We start from the raw sequence: 19,152 nt of genomic DNA, 5'->3' as shown, positions 1-19,152 counted from the left end.
GGAGTGGATGGAACGGATGGAACAGATGAAGCGGATGGAACAGAAGAAGTGGACGAGTGGATATAACAGATGGACTAGATGGAGTGGATGAAACTGATGGAGTGGAAGGAACACACGGAGTAGATGGTAGGGATGGAACAGATAGAAAGAATGAATAGATTGAACGGATGAGACGAACAAGCAGCTTGAACGAATGGAAATGAATGGGAAGGACAAAATGGGTCTACGGAATGGATGAAGTAGACCATGTGGATACTGGGCCGAATGGATGGAAGGGATAGAAGAACTATTAGATTAAATAGATGTAACAGACGAAATGGATGAACAGACAGAGTAAATAAAATGGATAGAATAGATGGCACAGATGGAGTACTCAATCTGAAATGCTTTACTGATAACCACCATTTCACACTACCACGCTTACTCTCTCCTATACAACACCACTCAACTAGAACACAGCGATACTATGACACATTTGGTATAGCTGTGTTCTCATACTTACACCCGCCACATGCTCCTCATCATCCTAATTAAACACGGCTAGCACACACCGCTAGCTTATGCATCTCCACAGGCCTAATGCAGCCAGAAATCAGTGTGGGTGTCCACCATGCAGAATTGAAAACATACAACTGACAGCCCCACCACCAGACCTCCCACTAAGAAGCAGCTATCATGCAACTGCCACACCGGCTGCACACATATCTGGTGCACCCCACACCCTATGACTCCCTCTCTCTCACTGACATGAACTAAAGTTCCTGAGGGCGTTCAACCTACCAGCGCTTTGAGATCATACCAAAGATACATAAGGCGCCATATAATTGCCAAATAACATAACATAACATAACATAACTTGGAGAGACCCGGGTTGGGACAGTGTATCGCTCTTAGATTAACGTTGAGGGTGGGCAATGTATACAACTTATGGTATCCGGTCATATTTTCAATTTATTTTTCTAAAGACCATTATCTCGAAAACATTTTGCCGAATTTCTTTTTAAATTTAATTTATTATTTTTAATTTTATATGTTTTTTTAATTTCGTAAGTTAAAAAAGGGTTAAAAAAAAGGGGTTTGGGGGGAACACCCCCATTTTAGACATAAAATAAAAAAATAAAAAATTAGAAAAAATGTTTCGGCAAAATGAATTCGACATAATGGCATTCGAAAATAAGCGATTCGAAATACTCACTATAAACCAGAACGTATATGGATGTTGAGGGTATGCAGTGTTATTGCACCTAGATGGAGTTCAGTGGGTGGGCAATCTATAATGTATAACTAACATTTATTTTTTTCACACTCTGCATTTTCGGATTTTAGCCAAAGGCACAGACTCACTTCCACACACACCTACTGCCACACAAAACTCGAAAAAACACTTAATCACTTTGCACAACACCTCTGCCATAAGACTGCAGCTACCTTTCATGACACAAAATGGGCACTGTAGCTTCACACATGATATCTATCCTCTTGCAACACCCACTTCCAGCATACCACTATCCACCCAACCAATTTGGCCGTCCCTCGTAACCTTTAATTGCTACATGCACAGACGCATTTTAAGCTACATGCACACACGCATTTTAACACCTCCTATTTTCCCATACGCTGGACTTCTATCCTTCCAAGGGCCTTCAATCTACAGTGTGTTAGGACCATACCCATTGTGAAAGGTGCTATACAAATGAAGAAAATGAATGAATGTAGATATATTAAGTTTAAGTGCATTACATCTAGCAATCTTATTTCTATATTTTTTTTCTCTTTCCCTCCTCTTTTACATTTCATTTTTTCTTTATTATGAACTCTTTATTTCAAAAGTATTGACTGTTATATGCACTTTACACTGCTTTTGTTTTTGTAAGGAAGATCAATTACCTGAAAACCATGAGGAGGTTCTAAGAAGTGAAACACAAATAGGAATATCATTATGACACAAGGGCATCCAAAGAACTTAAATATGCATGTTAAAACGTATTTGAGAATCTACTAAACTGTTACTGTACTGATTTTCTATTACTGCAACGAATCTTTCACAAACTGGTTATAGCCTAATTGTTTATTTTGTATGTACATAACTCATCTGAACATTTTCTAAAAGCTAAATAGTATTTATGTATGCGATACATGTATATAAATAAAACAAATGGTAGCTTGCGTTCATTTAGTATTTTTAAAGGAAAGAAATCACTCATGACGTCAACAATATACAGTATTCCCCACCATCATTGGCTAAACCTATATACATACTACCAGTCCCCTATAGTCCCTTGACCGATTGGCCATATCCTAATCTACCCCTACCCTCTAACAAGTGATACCCTTATTCCATCACGTTGGTTCCCAGCTACTGGATTGGCGAATTAACTGGAATGTTATCAGCCCCATCGGTCTATTCACGTGGTGTGCATCTGGTCATTAGCATGAGCTGAGTGGACAACTCCAAGGTCAAAACGGCCTTTGAAATAATAGTACGCTCCTCTTGATACCAGACACGCAGGAGCCCTATCAATGCCTTCATATCACAAATCACAGGATGTTCTGCACCCTGGTCCCCCCTTTTCAGTTGCCCAGCCACAGTACAATTCTTTCTTGTAGGAATTGCAAACAACAGCATTATTACATGTATGTGATATATGCCTATCCCTGGAACAAGCTTTGGACTCACCGAATGTCCATCTTTTATTACAAAATGAAACAAGAGATTGAGCCAGAGTTGATAATATGTGCAAATTACACGTGAAAAAGAGATTTGTACTTGACATTTGATTTTATTTGTATTTGTATTTTATTAGGCTTATATAGCGCTTTAGACCAAAGCACTGCACATATAACAACAACAGGATAGAATTAACGTAATAATAACAGTAACAATAGAAGCATTACTAAGATGAATCAGTCAACAAAACAGTATGTAGAGCAATTAGATGAAGGGAAGGGGAGAGAAGTGGAGTAGAACTATGAGAAAGAGGGAGGGAGGGAGATGGGAGGAGGAGGAAAGGAAGGGAAGGGGATGGGAAGGGGGAATGGAGGGAGAGGCATGAGTAGGGGAGAGGGAAGGGTGGAAGAAGGAGAGGAAGAGAAGGGGGGATCATGGCGGGGAATGGAGAAGGAGAGACTTAAGAGACGTGCGGAAAGAGGAAAAGGTGGGGATAGAGCGGATTGCGAAAGGTAAGGAGTTCCAGTGGAGGGGGGCCAGGAGTTGGAAGGAACGGAACCGGGAGGAGGCACAAGGGGAGGGAGGCACAGGGGAGGGAGGAACAGTGAGGAGGAAGTGGTCAGCGGAACAAAGGGAACGAGGGGGAGCATAGAAAGAGAAAAGGGAAGAGAAATGTGTACCATTGACTGGTATTTTTGTGAATTTAACTTGATTGTGCTTCTTTTACTTAACTGAAGGACAGTTGCTTCCTTTTTAATATTTCTCTTGAGAAGATTTGTTTGAATAATGTCATTACATGTGAATTTTAGTTTATGTAATATAAAATGTGTATGTGCTAGAGGTTCATTTATTAACCATCTACACAATAAAAAATAAATAAATCTAAACTGAGCATTTTGTCATCTCGAGACCTCTGATCTGGCTCCCATGGGCAGCCCTACACTCACTCTGCCGTTCACATTCCAATCTTGTTCCAGAGGCCTATAGCTTGATACAAATAAACAATGCTGCTATTCTCAGCTTCACTCCTGGAGCTTGTGAAAGGGAAAATGATTTGCATTCTTCATTATGCCACGCTACTACACCTCCAACAGAAATACAAAAATCCAGACCTCATTTCCAATATTGCGATCCTTCAGTATTTCCCGCATCCCAGCCCTGTGTCTGCATCATCATCGTTACATATTATATTTTACTACTGTTACACAATATCACCCAGGCCCTATACCTGGGCTTACCTAAGCTTCTATAACTACTTTAAAAACATTTTTTGCTCCCAAGTGCACTCCCCACCCCATCTGCAGCCGTGCACCTTCACTTTCTCGTGTGCTAATAGATTATTCTTAGCCTGAATCGCATGGCCATGTATGGGAGCTGTACGTGCATCCAAACAACAGTTATATAAAACAGCAAACACCACATATTTCCTCCAAGTAAAGCTGGGAAGACTTGCCATCATGCGCCTGTTGTAGATTGGGTCTGAAATACCAGCGCTGACATATGTTTTCGTTACGTCATTTCCAGAGATGTTAATAACTTTGCAAAGTGCGTACCTGCAGGTCTTTTGTCTTGCAGGGCCTCACAAAACTTAACTCCTACTGACATTTACCCATCTTTGTTTCCTGCATTGATGGTCCTTGCCTGCTACTTGTCATTGATCACTGCCCAGAAACTTTGAGAGCATTCTTTGGTGGCCTACATTTCTTGTGAAACCTGTCCTTTTCTGAAGGTGCCATAAAGGGGATCGTCATCGTAAGCAAGCCATCCTCCCAGATGTCGTCCAGAACAGGAATAGACACCACAGTCTTCCCAGCTGGTTACCTTTGTTGATAGAGGAAACCCTCCTTCCACTGTTGGGAGGAGGTCAAGCATCTTTGCTGCTTCGGATATGATAGTATGAAATGTCCCAGTCTCATTGGGAGGAGAATCCCAGCCCGAAAGTGCCACTGTTTCGCTTTCTGTGGGCATCAAATCCTCAAATTACTCACGGCCTGAAGACTGGGTGAAAACATTGTCCTGGGGAGGATCTGCCTGTGAGTCAGAGTCCGAAAGAACCTCTGTAGGTTGGGGCACTGATCGGGGAGATGGCGTCTAGGTGGCACAGGAAGCAGATCAGGTGAAGGAGGAATGGGGGGACTCAGGTCTGATGCCAATGTTTGCAGCGCAGACAGGATGTTCATAGAGAGGTAATGTGCCCCCAGAAGAGGTTGCAAGTGATGGTAGTGTTGCACGAGTTGGCTGCGCAAGTGGTAATGTTGGAGGTTCGTCTTCCACAAAGTCAGTGTCAGTCATATATTCTAAAATGCCTTTACGGCACATTTCATGGTTCAAGCAAAGTCAGCGGAACACAGGGCCAGAGAGTGAAGAGTGGCTCTTTGTGCCTCCTAGGAGGCCTGAGCAGTGCTATTAGTGTTGAAGGACATGTAGACATCATCGACCAGGTTGTCAACGGGATGATCAGGGCCAGAGACTTGGTTGCAAGTGATGAGGTGGTCGTCGTCAGATGTATGGTCATTGACAGGGTGTTATGGGTTGCGATGGCTGTTATCAGAATCATCAACAAAGAGAGCCTGGATGGATTTGCAGTACTCGTCGACAGGGAGGGCGTTGACGAAACAGCTCACTGTGTAAGCTTTGAATATTTAGTCATCGATAATGTCGTCGTTGAGTGGGTAGTTTGGCAGATGGTGCCATTTCTAGAGATTACACCGACGAAGTTGTTGATTTATGTGAAGAGGCGTCCTTAGATAAAAGGGCGGGGGAGCCTTATCTCGGACTGACAGAGCATAGGTGGAATCACATTTTCTCACTTTATCCCCCCAGGAAGCATCCTCATGGGATCTCGACATCTTGGAAGAGGTGGTACGTTCTGTTGGGGGAGTCTGCTAGGGCGCTGTGAACCACTGATTCTCACAGATGCTGAGTCAGATGTCACAATCTCCTCCCATAACCAGGCCACCAGTCTCCTGTGTCTGTCTTTCAAAGTCTTATGTGAAAAAGAGCCGCATATGGAGCAAGAGTTGAGGTAATGGTATGGGTAAGACACTCTTGATGTTGGTCTTCAATGTAGACATTTCTGAGGTGGCAAGTCGAACACATTTTGAAAATACCCTTTTTCTTAGCTTCAGTTATGGTGAGGGAAGAAGAGTCACTGCACTGGCCTCAACCCTGGAGGACAAGATGAATGTGCCCGTTAGGGGAGTACAGAATGAGTACAGCTCTTCTAGATCCTCACAATAAGAAAGATCGTATCTGTCGCTTTCCAAAGATATCTAAAGCAAGTTTGCATACCGAAGATTCTTCTGAAAATCGTTTAGTAATTGTAGAGTACTAGGAGACGACTCCCAACACTTGACCGTTTGGTAAGAATCTGAAGATAGCCTCCACCTTGGCTCAGAGGTCAATAACCCGAAACAACATTGAAGTGTCCAAAATGACTGTAGTTTATTCATTTTAAATGAAAACTACTGTACCTTTTACTGAGGATTCCCAGCCTGAGGACGCAAAATATTCAACCACCAAGTGCATTTATGAAAGATCCAATGCTGGAGAATTAAGTAAAATGCAGACATGATTTATTGGAAAAAAGTTAATTTTTAGTATACCATCACTTCAGTTTGACTGGAATGTTAATTTATGTTTCCCATTGTTGTTTCTAATTAATCATTGTTCTATTGTTTTTCTAATTTCCCCTGGATCAAGTGCATCATATTTTTACTTTGTACCATCACGAAATTTGGTAAATGGCTTTTATGAAAATGCTATAAAATCACAACAAAATGAAATAAATAATTTGCATAAACTAGTTATCAACTATGCATCTCACTTCCCAACCACCTAGTGATCTTTAATATACACAGATGGGTGAATAACAGATTATTGATTACAGCTGGTTCAGACATTTACATTATTAATATTGAACCTTACCAATCGCTTCCACATCTTTCAAAGGGTCCACACCTGGTGATAAAATGAAGAATATTGGAGTGGATGGGCTGCTCTCCTCATAGGATCTTACAAACTCAACACTTCGGTTTTCCACGTATTTGGTTCCCAGTTTCTCTTCAACAAAATTTCTAAATAAAAAAGATATTCCAAGAGTTTAATGAAACCTAAGCAATATGCTTTACCAGAACAACTCATATTCTCTGAGGAAGGAGCAATGTGCCTGGCAGTGATATGATTCAATGTCTGCAGTGTAGGAATGCCTGTTATTTACAAAAATATGTGATTTGTTATGGGGAGGAGGGTGATAGATAACATTTCATGTAAATCGTAATTGGTGCTCTATGCACTCATCCGCTTATAGTAGTTTGCATATCCATACTACAGGAGTCAACTATGTTCGGTTCACACAGTCATATTCCATCATTGGTATAAAGATTCATATGCTACTATGAACAAATGACTTACCTGTTGTGCCATACTTTCTGATGGATAGCTCTTCCCATAGATTCCTCATCTTCAGGTATATTTCTGCCAGCACAGCAGGAATTGGAATCTTTTCCACCCACTAAGCGTTGTTGTGTGCTTCGGTGCTGAGCAGGTCAGGTGGCCCATTCCAAGACTCCAGAAGAGATGGTGAACCCAGTAAAAACAGGGCAACTCACGTCCTGTGACTTGCTATCTACCCCCTTTTCCCCCATGCTTAATAGCTTAGGGAACTATTGGGAAACAAATCTGGATAAATCTGGTATTTCTAGCTTTCTCTCCCTCCAAATTGGCAGTTCCCGTTGCTCTCTATCGTGGGGATGGGGAAGAGGGCAATGAGGAATCTGTGGAAGGAGCCATTCATTAGAAAGAACATTATTCCATTGGATCAATGGACCTGCTCGATGCTGAGAGACACCAAAGACCAAGGGAACATGTGCCTGTTCCCAGCTGCACCTGTGGTGATATATCTGAAGATGAGGAATGTGTGGGAGGATGATGTCCATTAGAAATGTATATTCACATGCTACTCTAAATTATTATCCAACCTCATGTATTTGAATTTAGCCATGTGATATTACTGCAGCAACAGAGTATTATTGCAGGATTTCCTATAGTGAAGTAAGCCCTAGGACTTTGTGGAAATAGAAAATAGATCTTTTGAAAACTAATGCATCCCTTATTCAGCAACGGATGTGTAGTGTCTGCTGCCACAGGTTGGTGTGAGTTTGGGAAATGTGCAATCTTTGCAGTAAGAACAGAAGACTGCAGAACCCATGCCCAGTTGTATATATATTGTGGGCTTATTCAACTTACCCTACAGTGCAATGTTACTCTGAAAACAGCTGTGAAGTAAAAGGAGGGAAAAGGGCACAGCTATATAGGTATCACTGTTGCCCTTTCTTGAAGTGAGCTCCTCTGTTGTGCAGCAACCAACCTCTCCTCTCTACATGCTAAATCCACGTTCATATCTCCTCTCTGTGTGCCCCTTATTTACCTGCATGCAAAACATGGACCACACTAACTCTAGTAAAATAATATGTAGGCACCATACACCAGTGCTAAGATATTATGCCATCTCCCATTGTGGGACAATGCAGTTAATAAAACACAATTTTCCTTGGTTTCTTGCTTCTGCTGGGCTTTGCACTTTCACCTTATACGTACGTCTTTCCCTCAATTCTGCCGAACACCTATATACAATTTTAATTATCCTCTATAGTCACAAATTGGGGGTCATTATGACTTTGACGGTACAGTAATAATGTGCTGGTAATTCCGTTTACTGGCACGTTACTGCACTGGCAAAGAACAAGTTTGACGGAGTGGCACCTGATTTACCTACAGCTAAGAGCTCAATTCAGGCACTGTACCAGCAAAAATAGCTGGTACTACCGGCACCGCTATTACCGGTGCAGTGTAGAGGAGGTCTATACCGCCCAAATCCTCTTAAGGTAGACACATAAATATGGTAGTTAAGGCCAATACTTGACTCTCCTGTCCAGCACTGTAAAAATCAGGATTACTGTCTGTTTAGGGTAGCATAGGATAAAAAAGTATGTTTACATTAAAAACAGGATGCAGATTTCTGAAATATAGGTTAGCAAAAGATAGCCACTGCATTACAAAATGTTTGTAATCCTTAGCTCTCAGGGAAATCAACAAGTGCTGAAAGCCCGGGATATAGTGCTATGTGCAAATTTGTCGGGGCAGAAGCCAGGGTACAGTGAAATGACAGAAAACAAATAACAGAATATGTCATTTTCTGTGGTGTGGTTCATGAAACAAAACACGCTTATAGTCAGGAAAGATAAGATAGGGAAAAGTAGCTACTAGAAACCAGTCTATCTATGTCCTGAACATTGTGTGCTAAAGAAATCTGGAACAAATGTGTAATTCTCAGAAACTTGTTCAGTATTGCAACATACACCCATGGTCAGTGAAATTTGGGAAACTGCCTAGATTTGCTAATTTGCATAAGGAGTCATGTGATACAGGAAATGTGAAATAGCAAATCATCCTCACCAGGAAGTATTTTTTGCCCAATGGGACATCAATGATATTTTAACCTTTGCATTTGCATAAAATTGTTGCGCAATGCTAAGAAATTATTTCCCATCGATCTGGCTGACAGGGTTATGATTGAGAGAAGTACCCCGTCTATTCAACAGTAGTACCAGTGCCTGTAATACAAGCAAATCCCTCCATGTATTCCATTGGGACTCCATTGGATGGGGATTTGCAACCGTTGCCAGCACTTGTAATCCGGCGCTAATACCGATGGACCGAGTGCCATTAACGGTAATGCCATTTGGTGATATCCCATTGGATTTACTGGTGTAATGAGGCCAAATTTGAACACATTCCCCAAAACACGTGAGCTACTACATCGTCACTATGAAACCTAGGAGTTGGTTAACCACCAGATCATTTGTTGCCATGATAGATTTGCCTGACAAGTGAAATATTCCTAACCATCACGTGATGTGCACCCCTCTATCGGATCCTGGTCAGTGTGAATTGCGATGCCAACCATGCTTTGATAATATAACGGTCCTCCTCATCATACCAGACACGGTGGCATGCACAAATAGCACCCCCCCTCCTAGATACATTTATTGGGATAACCTCTGCACTTCCCGCCCAAAATTACAGTACAGCCTTAGCACACTCCACCCTTATCTCTCTGGGAATCCAGGTGCCCATGAATGATGTGATTGGGGTACCACTCCTCAGGCCTGAATTTCACTTATTTATTTATCCTCAGAATGTGCCACCTGCATTTCAAATAGGATAGCCGCTCTTCAGGTGAGGGCAGTAGTGCTCTAAATCTTTACCAGGCCTCTAGGCATCAAGACCCCCTTGGCCTGCTCAGATGAACTTCTTAATTATTTTTTATTGGCATTTTGTAAAACAATTAAAATGATATATCGGCCTTCCCCTGAGTGACAACAGCAGATTTCATTTGTTTCCCAGTGTCCAATTCCGTAGGCTCCCTAGGCTCCCCCTTTAAGTGATGTCTAATAGTCCCAAATTGTGTGGGCACCATTGTTCCTTAAAATCACTTTGGAGATAAGTTAGTACAATCCTCCAATCTTGTGTAAACTGATCACTATACCATAGATTATATAAGGGACCCATTCCATTGCCAATATTTTCCACACCTTCTGGAGCCTGTCAAACTCCGTTAGAGGTTGTTTCTGCTTCCATATTTGCGCAAGCACCTGTCATGCTGCTATCAACAATATCATAAATGCTTTAATTTGATCTTTTTTTATTTTTTTTAAGTTATTTTCGGGGTCAAATAGTCCACACAACCATTCCTGTGGACCACTGTTTTTTTCAAATGGTACCCTTACATGGTAGCTGATGTCCAACCAAAACGGTACTACCACCGGGCCCAGTATCCCTGTCCTTGACATTCTCTCCACCATTCTGGTGAAAACCAAAGGTACGTTGGGCCTGATTACAAGTATGCCAGTGCGGATTTAACATGCCAGTAATTCCGTTTACTGCCACCATTCTACACCAACATACTACAGGATTGTTGTGGGGGGGCTGATTTATCTCCAGCCTAAAGCTGTATTGAATGTGTCAGTTTAGGTATGTTTCCCCACGTAGGTTCTCGATGCTGCACTGGAATATCAGATGCCAAAGTGCTCTCCCACTTCTTCATATATGCCAAGTGTTGCTTTGCCATGGAATCAAGTAAGAGTTTATATAGCATAGAGACCAAACTCTTAGATACTGTATGTGTGATCATAAATTTATCAAAAGCGGTCAACTCCCTAAATGCAATTTGTTTCATGGTACAATATGGCAACGAGTGCCTCAGCTGGTATTACTTCCTTCTGTCCTTCCAAGTGAATCCTTTATGTTGTTTGCATGCATCGAAAGTAAGTATTTCCGTTCCCTGCATCATGTCCCCAACATTTACACATCCGACTCGTTGCTACTTTATAAAGGCTCCCATTTCCATCCAAGGGGAGAAGTGCAGATTCTCAAACATAGGAGTAAAGGGGGAAGGGATTGAGACAGTGCCTCCCGCTGTAATAGCCCATCCCAGATGCCGCACTCTACATTAATTATGTGACTTATGGGAGTGTTAGGTCGATAAAATCTCTGCATTCACAGGACGCCCTCTAAAGATTTCCCTTTCACCACCCTGTCCATCCTCACCCACAGCTTTGATCTATGTCCTGAGAAGCATTCCCTCACTACCCTCAGTTGTGCAGCTTCATAGTTTTTCCAAAAATGTGGTCACATGAATTTTAACCTTCAAAAGACGCATACCTACCCTTACTCCCTGGACCAAGCATTCCATTCCTTTCCCAGCTCCTCCCAGCTCTACAGCTCGACTCAATTATCTATAATCGACACAGCATGGCTGCCTGTGGCCTTGACAGCATAACTTGTCTCTCAGGGAAGGACCGAGCCACAGCTTCACAATAAGACTGTTTCTGTTTCTCATACTTTCAAAAAAGCATCTTGTAACATGCCCTAAAATCCAACATGGCAGAACTCTTGGTGCTGTAGCCCCCGGACCTCGCCTTTACCTCGACATTTCTCTGACTCCATTTCCAAAGCCTAACTATGTCAACTACCTACTCTCACATCCCTTAAAACATAACATCATACACTACCTCTAAATGCAAAATACATTCTCCTATCTTTAACCTCTGCAACCGCAACGTTAAAACATTGTTGCACTTTCTGTATGGCTATATGGTGCTTCGAATATGTGTCAAAGCTAAGCGTAAATAGATACATGTGCTTTCTGCCATGCCCAACGGGTATTGCTAAAACTAGTCCACATGCTAATATGTTTTTTGCAGTTTAAATCTTTTCACCCGACTAGGACGTTGCACTTGCATTCTCACCCCCACTGCTTGAGTTAATGCTCCATTAACTAACCCAGGTTCCCTTCTTCTATAATCACCGTCTTTGAGCACCCACACTTTGTACAAGTGTCATAAACGTTCCCCCATCAATGCATATTCTCAAATTGTGGAGTGGCGCTCTGGCATAGGTTAGAGATCCATTGTCTGCATCATTTGGGGCTGCATGTGCAGCATTACAATCCTATCTTCTTACACACACCCACTTCTATTGCCATAAGTAAATCCAGCAAATACCGGTTCTGGAGGGCCATGCAACAAATAGCTCCAAATTCTGTTTTTATTGAGTTGAGACCCTGCTCTGTCTGGTATGCGATATGGAGTATCCCTTACCTGGTTATCTGCAACCACTGTGCATTGGCTGCAGTCTGGATGCCAGGTACAATGAGGGAGGTAAATAATGTTTGCGTCTTTGTGAACAGAGGGAATTGCTATGCGATCGCTTTGAGCTTGTCAGAGAAGTCTTGGGACCAATAATTCAACCTCTTTTGTCACCGGGCTCTCAGTGAGCGGCGAGCATGGTCATGGGGAGGGGGTACAGTTGCAAATGAGGATGACACGTTTATAACAGTCAAATGTGAGTCGGGCACTATTTTGTATTTGTATTTATTTTATTTATATTGCGCAACCTGCCCAAAGGCATCAGGGCGCATGTTTAGAAGGGTTACAAAGTTTTACAGAAAGATAGATTACAAATTGCATAGTAAATAAGCATACATAGAGAGTAGTCACAATAAATACAACAATGGATGGGGTTGTAGAGCATGCAATGGATGATTACCACATGGTGGTCAGCTCTTCGTCTTGCTCATAGAGCCATTGTTTTGTTCTGTGTTTGAAGGATTGGAGGGAGGGGACGTTCCTGAGGTCATTGGGTAGTGAATTCCAGAGCTTAGCGGCCAGTACCGGGAAGCTTGAGCCTCTGGCAGTCTGTAGTTTAAAGCAGGGAATAATTAGTGTATGTGCTTGCGCAGCTCTTAGTGGTCTGTGGGCTGTGTGTTGTGTAAAGCGCTCTGACAAGTACGCTGGTGCTGCGTTGTTCTGTGCTATGGGAATGTAAGGTGGTGAGCGAGCATACACTTCTCCAGGATGAGGGAAGGTGGAGATAAGTATATTGTCCGTTCACTCAGTATAAGCCCATCAATGTGGATGTGTCATTAGTCAGGTCAGGAATAAACAAAGTCTTATTGAACCTTTCGTTTGTGCCTACGAATACAGTGCTATTTCCTCTGAAGTAAAATGTGAGGTGTGTCAGTATCTGCATCTTAGCAGGCTTTTCATTCAGTTCGATCCAGGTATGTTTTGACACATAAGTGCTCCAGGTTTTTCAACATTTCTGATAGGCATGTGCCACTACATCCCCCCGAGTACCCCAGCAGTCCCCCTGCTGTACAACTCCTTAGTCTTTTCACCCATATATCGTTGGAAAACAACGCACCTTACCTTCCAATTTCAGTAGTGGTCTTATTTGACAATGTGCTTTCTCTTTTGTTTTTAGTACACCCATTTTCATCTCTGTCCATTATGACTTGCTGGACCGTGTGTCCTTAAAACAGGCTTTGTACTCTGCAAAGGTATAGGTGCACTACACACTGGGATTTAAGAGGTAGCAGTTCTTGAGGGAATAACAGTTTGGGGATGCCTCTTGCATGGAGTATAAGCGAGCAAATGTAGCAGCCCTCATTTGACTTCTCTCTTCCCGCTTCCTTCATGTGGTTGTACCACATGTTATCTGTTTCGAGTGGTGCCCATCCACAACATTTTCCAAAATAATTCCTTTATATTCATTATATTCGATTTCATTTTATGTTTCCCTTTTATTTCTTGCCATCCCTATACTTAATATTGCTGTATCATTGCTGTACCCCCCCCTTTATATGCACACATCATATAAAATTACCCACACTAAAGGAAAGAAGGAGACAAACAGAAGCATCCTACGAACAACAATATATAAATTGCATGACTTCTCAAACCTGGAAACTGTGAGGAAGAAGAAAATGTAGCGCAGCACAATGCCGACAAGGTCCTTTGGGGCCGCACTGTGAGTGAGTGTGGCTGCCCAGTGGCCAGCCTTGCAGAAGTGTAGGTGCACAGAGGAGCAGTGAGGTCTGGCAGCCCAGGAGGTGGGGTAGACAATTTGACTCACAGTGCCCACGCTGTTAGAGCACAGGAGGACTGACAGGGTATGGCCCCGTTGTGGGGGTGCACTAGATTAATGAACAAGGCAGGGCTGGTGGAGATATTTGCAGCAGAGTCCTGCGTGAGGAGAGAGGTGCCAGCTGGAAGTGACACGACACAGACCCCGGTGAAGAAGTGGATAGCTCCTGACGTATGGCATAAGGTGACTGTAGGCATGCTTCACCACTGTGTTGCTGTACATTGGGGGAGAGCAAGCCCACTGAGGGCCATAGTGCAGAGGGATGGGTTTAACAGAGACTTAACATAAGGGGGGACCTAAGGTTGTGTCCCCCCTTATGGTGGCTCTGCATGAAGGACTAATTGTGAGCACAAGTGGGAGGAGCACTGAGAACTGTTAGGAAAGAGAGCCCTGACGGTGGAGGAGACTGGATGAAGTGGGAGTGGTAGGCTGGCCCTTGGCCTGAAGCATCTTAGCAGCGGAAAGTGCAGCAGACACTCTGGCAGTGAGACCGGAGTCAAAGTGGACGGTCAGCTGACCACGTGGAGTGGCCTGAGAGAGATAATTGACCGGAAGAGGCCCAGTCTTGGAGATAACATGTTCAGCAGAAGATAGAGAAATACACAGATCCCAAGCTCAGACAGCCCAAGCCAAAGTGTGTGCAGCACGGTGAGGATGAAACATCCAAGGAAGGAGCGGGTGGGGTCACCTTGGATGCACTGATGGAGGCCATCTCTGGAGGGAAGCATCAAGGAGGTGGGAGTGGATGTGTCCTTGGTGCGGTGCAGAGAGGGTAACAGAGGTGGAGCAAAGAGTCAGCACAGCCGAGGACGGCCTGCAGCACCTCAAAAATCATATGGCATGCCTGATCGGAGCGCAGAGAATCCTGGAGATGAGAGCAAAAAATGCAGAGGGTCACTCTGAGCATTGCAATATATGCCTAGTCAGGTTCCCGGAAAGAGAGGAAGGGCCTAGTGTGGAACTGTTTATAAAGCAACTGATCCTTGAGAGGCTGCAGGTGAAGGACCTCTCAAAGCTATTCACTGATGAGCATGCAAACAGGGCTACCTGGCAGGGCGCCGCCGCCGGGGGGCCTGCTGAGGGTGATAGTGGCAAAAATGCTCAACTTCTGGGACAGAGATGCTATCTGCAGGAGTCACATAGGGCCAGTTATTACGAGGTGAGCAGTGTAAAGATACAGATCTTCCCAGACTTCAACCTGGAGGTATAACGTCGAAGGAGAACTTTACATGCAGTACGACGGCCCCTCCGGGAACTGAATGTCATGTACATGATGTTTTACCCAGCTAAGTTGAAAGTCATTAGGGAGGGCAAATCCTGGTTCTTCACATCCCCGCAGGAGGTCTGGACCTGGCTATATTCACCAACACAGCACCTGGGACAACCGAGGGAAGAAGGTGGGGGGAGTCTCACGCTCCAGAGATTGAGGTCGCTCATGTTGCGGGCCCAGTTAGCTTGCCCCATGTTGGCCTGGCAGACAAGCCACAGGGAAGTACACATCCCCCTACACCTACATGAGCTCAGCTTGCCATTTGCTGAACAGCAGTGCCCCATAGAGCCATGTCAGTGACATGGAGTAATCCACCACTCGAAACCAAATGGCATGGATGAAATAATTAGAATGGATGAAGCGTATAGAACAGATGAATGCACTGAGTGGAAGAGTGCATGAGTGGAAGAACAGACGACTAGACAGATCAAATGAGTATGGAGATCGGATGAGTGTATATAATAGATGAATACACTAAAGCGGATGATTGTGTAGAGTGGTTAGGTGTGTAGAGCGGACAAGCATGTAGAGCCGATGAGTGCGTAAATACAGAGAAGCGAATAGAACGCAAGAGTGCGTAGAACTGATGACTATACAGAATGGACGAACGTATAGACCGGATGGGCATGTAAGAGCGGATGAGCGTGTAGAGCGGATGAGTGTTTAGAGCGGATGAGTGTGCAGAGCGGATGAGTGTGTGGAAAGGATGAGTGTGTAGAGCCAATGGGGGTGTAGAGCGGATGAGGGTGTGGAGCGGATGAGCGTGTGGAGCGGATGAGCGTGTGGAGAGGATGAGCGTGTGGAGAGGATGAGCATGTAGATTGGATGAGCGTGAAGTTTGGATGAGCGTACAGAGCGGATGAGAGTACAGAGCGGATGAGCGTACCGAGCGGATGAACGTACAGAGCGGATGAGTGTACAGAGCGGATGAGTGAAACGCCTTATCTTGAATGCCTGAAACGAGTAAAAGTGCGTAGAACAGACTTGATCGCATAGAATTGCGTGACGTACATAATATGCCTTGGAAAGCAAGGAACATTTGAAAGAGCATATATCCCATCATTCCATACCCCACGCTTACTCTCTTCTTTACACCACCACTCACCTAGAAAACAGAGATACTATGACACCATTCGGTAAAACTGTTCTCATATCAACATCTCCCACTCACTCCCCATCACTCTTTGTAAACACTGCTGGTTACACACCCCCCAGCCAGGCGTCCTCCTCAGGCCTAACGCAGCCACACTCGGTCTGGATAAATCCTGCCAGAGCGAACACATACTCCTGATCTCCCAACCACCACACCTACCGCTATGAAGCAGCTACTACACGAATTCCGCACCAGCTGCACGCATACATGGTGCGCACACGCACCTTTAGACTCTCTCTACTGACCAGAACTTCGGTTCCCAAGGGTGTTCAACCTCCCAGCACCTTCAGACCATACCAATGGTATATAAGACGCTATATAAATGCAAAATAACATAACATAACATAACACCATGTGAGTGCCACCTGGGGAGGGAATGTGGGGGTATGAAGGACCATAATCATCCATGGCATACATCAGCCGCCCCAGCATGGACACCCTGCCCTCTGCACACACAAGCCAAAGACAAACTGAGCATGTGTCAAACACTCATTGCTACACGCATCCCCATGATGCTGGTCCCACACGCAATATCCCCTGACAAACCATGCCCATTTGTCGAAATGTGTGGGGTACCATAGCAAATAGGTCTTGCATGCCAACACACGTGGGGTAACCATAACCAACAACATTTCCTATGTCCCCTACTCACTAACACGCATTACCAGAGGCATCAGAGGAGGTTGCAGGCCCATCTGGGAGTGGGGCATCCAGGCCCTCAAGGTCTGTCACCACCACCACCCTGCAAAGGCCCGGTCATGTTACGCCGAGACAGAAGTCCTGCTGTGAGATATTGCAACACAGCAGGGACAAGCCAACGTCCACTCCACAGCCCACAGAAACAGCGCAAGGCACACTGCCTCACACCCGCAGCTGGAGGGTCAAACACAGAGGCACACCCGCTGACAAGGCGACTGTCAAGGTACAGGGGGACACCAGCCCGGTGTCACCACCTACAGAGCATCCACAAACCCTGGAGATCCCTCACCGCCACTAGCATCAATCGAACCCGGGATGCCCTACCCGCCATCAGCGTCAACAGATCCCGGAGAGCCCTCTGCGCCACTGGTGTACTCATACCCCAGAGCTGGACGTTGACACACCCTCTTATGGCTCCCCTAAATACAGCCCAGGGCCACTGCACAGCCCCTCTCCCATACACCACACACCACCAAGAAGCACTGTGCTACAGAGGCTGTAAGAGATGGAGTGCAGACAGAGGGAGATGGAGGTAATAGGGTGCACACACTCTGAACATTCATGACTGCCTACAAGGGGCCACTCACAGGATTGTGTGGAACATGATGAGGAGCCGGGGCGAGGCAACTGCCAGTGTGGCTGCCCTAACAGTATCCGGGCAGAGGGTCAGGGAGATGGCCGAAGGTGTCTCGGCACTCGCTGACTCCGGCAGATCAATGAATTGTCACACCAACAGCTCCAGGGGCCACGCTCCATCCCTTCCACTTTGATAACACCCACAGAGGAATCTCAGCAGCGCACACTGAGACGTCAGTCCCAGCGCCATCTCTGCCCAAGAATACAGTGGGCTGGAGGGGGGTAGAGACCATGGCTGTAGATGACAGGTAGACACATATTAGCCTGTGTGGCCATGCTGGGGCATTGGCGGCGACAGGAGCGTGGGGGGATAGTGAGCTAGGGAGTTGGTGGTGGGTAGAGGATGGGCGATAGTGTGCTGGGGAGTTGGTGGTGGAAGGAGGGTGGAGGATAGTGTGCTGGGGAGGTGGTGCTGGGTGGACGGTGAGGGGATTGTAAGGGCACATAGAATAAAACAGTTGAACTACATCAGTGCAAGGCCATTCATGTTCGTGTCATTGTGGAGTTTGTTTAGAGAAGTGACAGTCACACAGTGGTGCATGACTTGTGCCAGGGAAATGAAAAATCAGTGCCTGGCGAGCCGGTCTCCTATTCCTCACATCATCTCTGTCGTTGCCTGCTGTGGCTCCTGCCTCAGGAACTTTGTCATCATCATCTGCAGGTGGCATGTCCAGGTCATTCCCCCTTATGCAGATGTTGTGTAGCATGGTACACACAAGCACTATTTTCCCTACTTTCTCTGGAGCATACATAATGATATAGGCAACGAAACGTGACTCCAGGAGTCCCAAGGTCCGCTCAATGTACACACGAGTCGTGCTGGTGATATGTTTTGTAACAAGGTTGGCTTCTAGAAGGGAGCAGGGTGGTACAGTGTGTAGGTCTGCAAACCTGGTCTGTAATGCATAGGTAATCTGGATCTGATTAAAGGATGCCTGCCCCTGCAGCCCATTAGAAGCCGTAAGAGTGGGAAGGAGAACCATTCCTCCATTGACCAATACCTGATGAAGTATTGCAACGCTGTGGTGGGCCCAAATCCCAAACACTCCAACGCTGTTTACTTCGGGCAAGAACGTGTTGTGCCACAAATGTTGGGCCAGGGTTGGTCGCCCCCCCTACCCAATATCTCGAAGTGCCAGTCTGCAGATCCCAATCACATGTCCAGCATTGCTGGCAACATAAGGTCTCTGCCCCCACCATACAATGCTTGAATCGGCGGGACCCCCCCTTCCATGC

General features: G+C 45.0%; 1 protein-coding gene across 1 annotated transcript in view; it reads right to left on the bottom strand.

The window, feature by feature from the left end:
• Positions 1 to 19,152, bottom strand: part of DNAH17 (dynein axonemal heavy chain 17) — an 8,024,690-nt gene that overhangs the window by 853,172 nt on the left and 7,152,366 nt on the right. The window contains exon 71 of the mRNA XM_069655242.1: positions 6,596 to 6,744. Coding sequence (XP_069511343.1) covers positions 6,596 to 6,744 — 149 coding nt within the window. The remainder of the gene's footprint in view (positions 1 to 6,595; positions 6,745 to 19,152) is intronic.

This window comes from Ambystoma mexicanum, chromosome 3q (genome assembly GCF_040938575.1).
Source record: "Ambystoma mexicanum isolate Mex_15411 chromosome 3q, UKY_AmexF1_1, whole genome shotgun sequence".
NCBI classification, from domain to species: Eukaryota; Metazoa; Chordata; class Amphibia; order Caudata; family Ambystomatidae; genus Ambystoma; species Ambystoma mexicanum.
The sequence above is the reverse complement of the archived record's forward strand: the minus strand, read 5'-3'. Positions and strand labels throughout refer to the sequence as shown.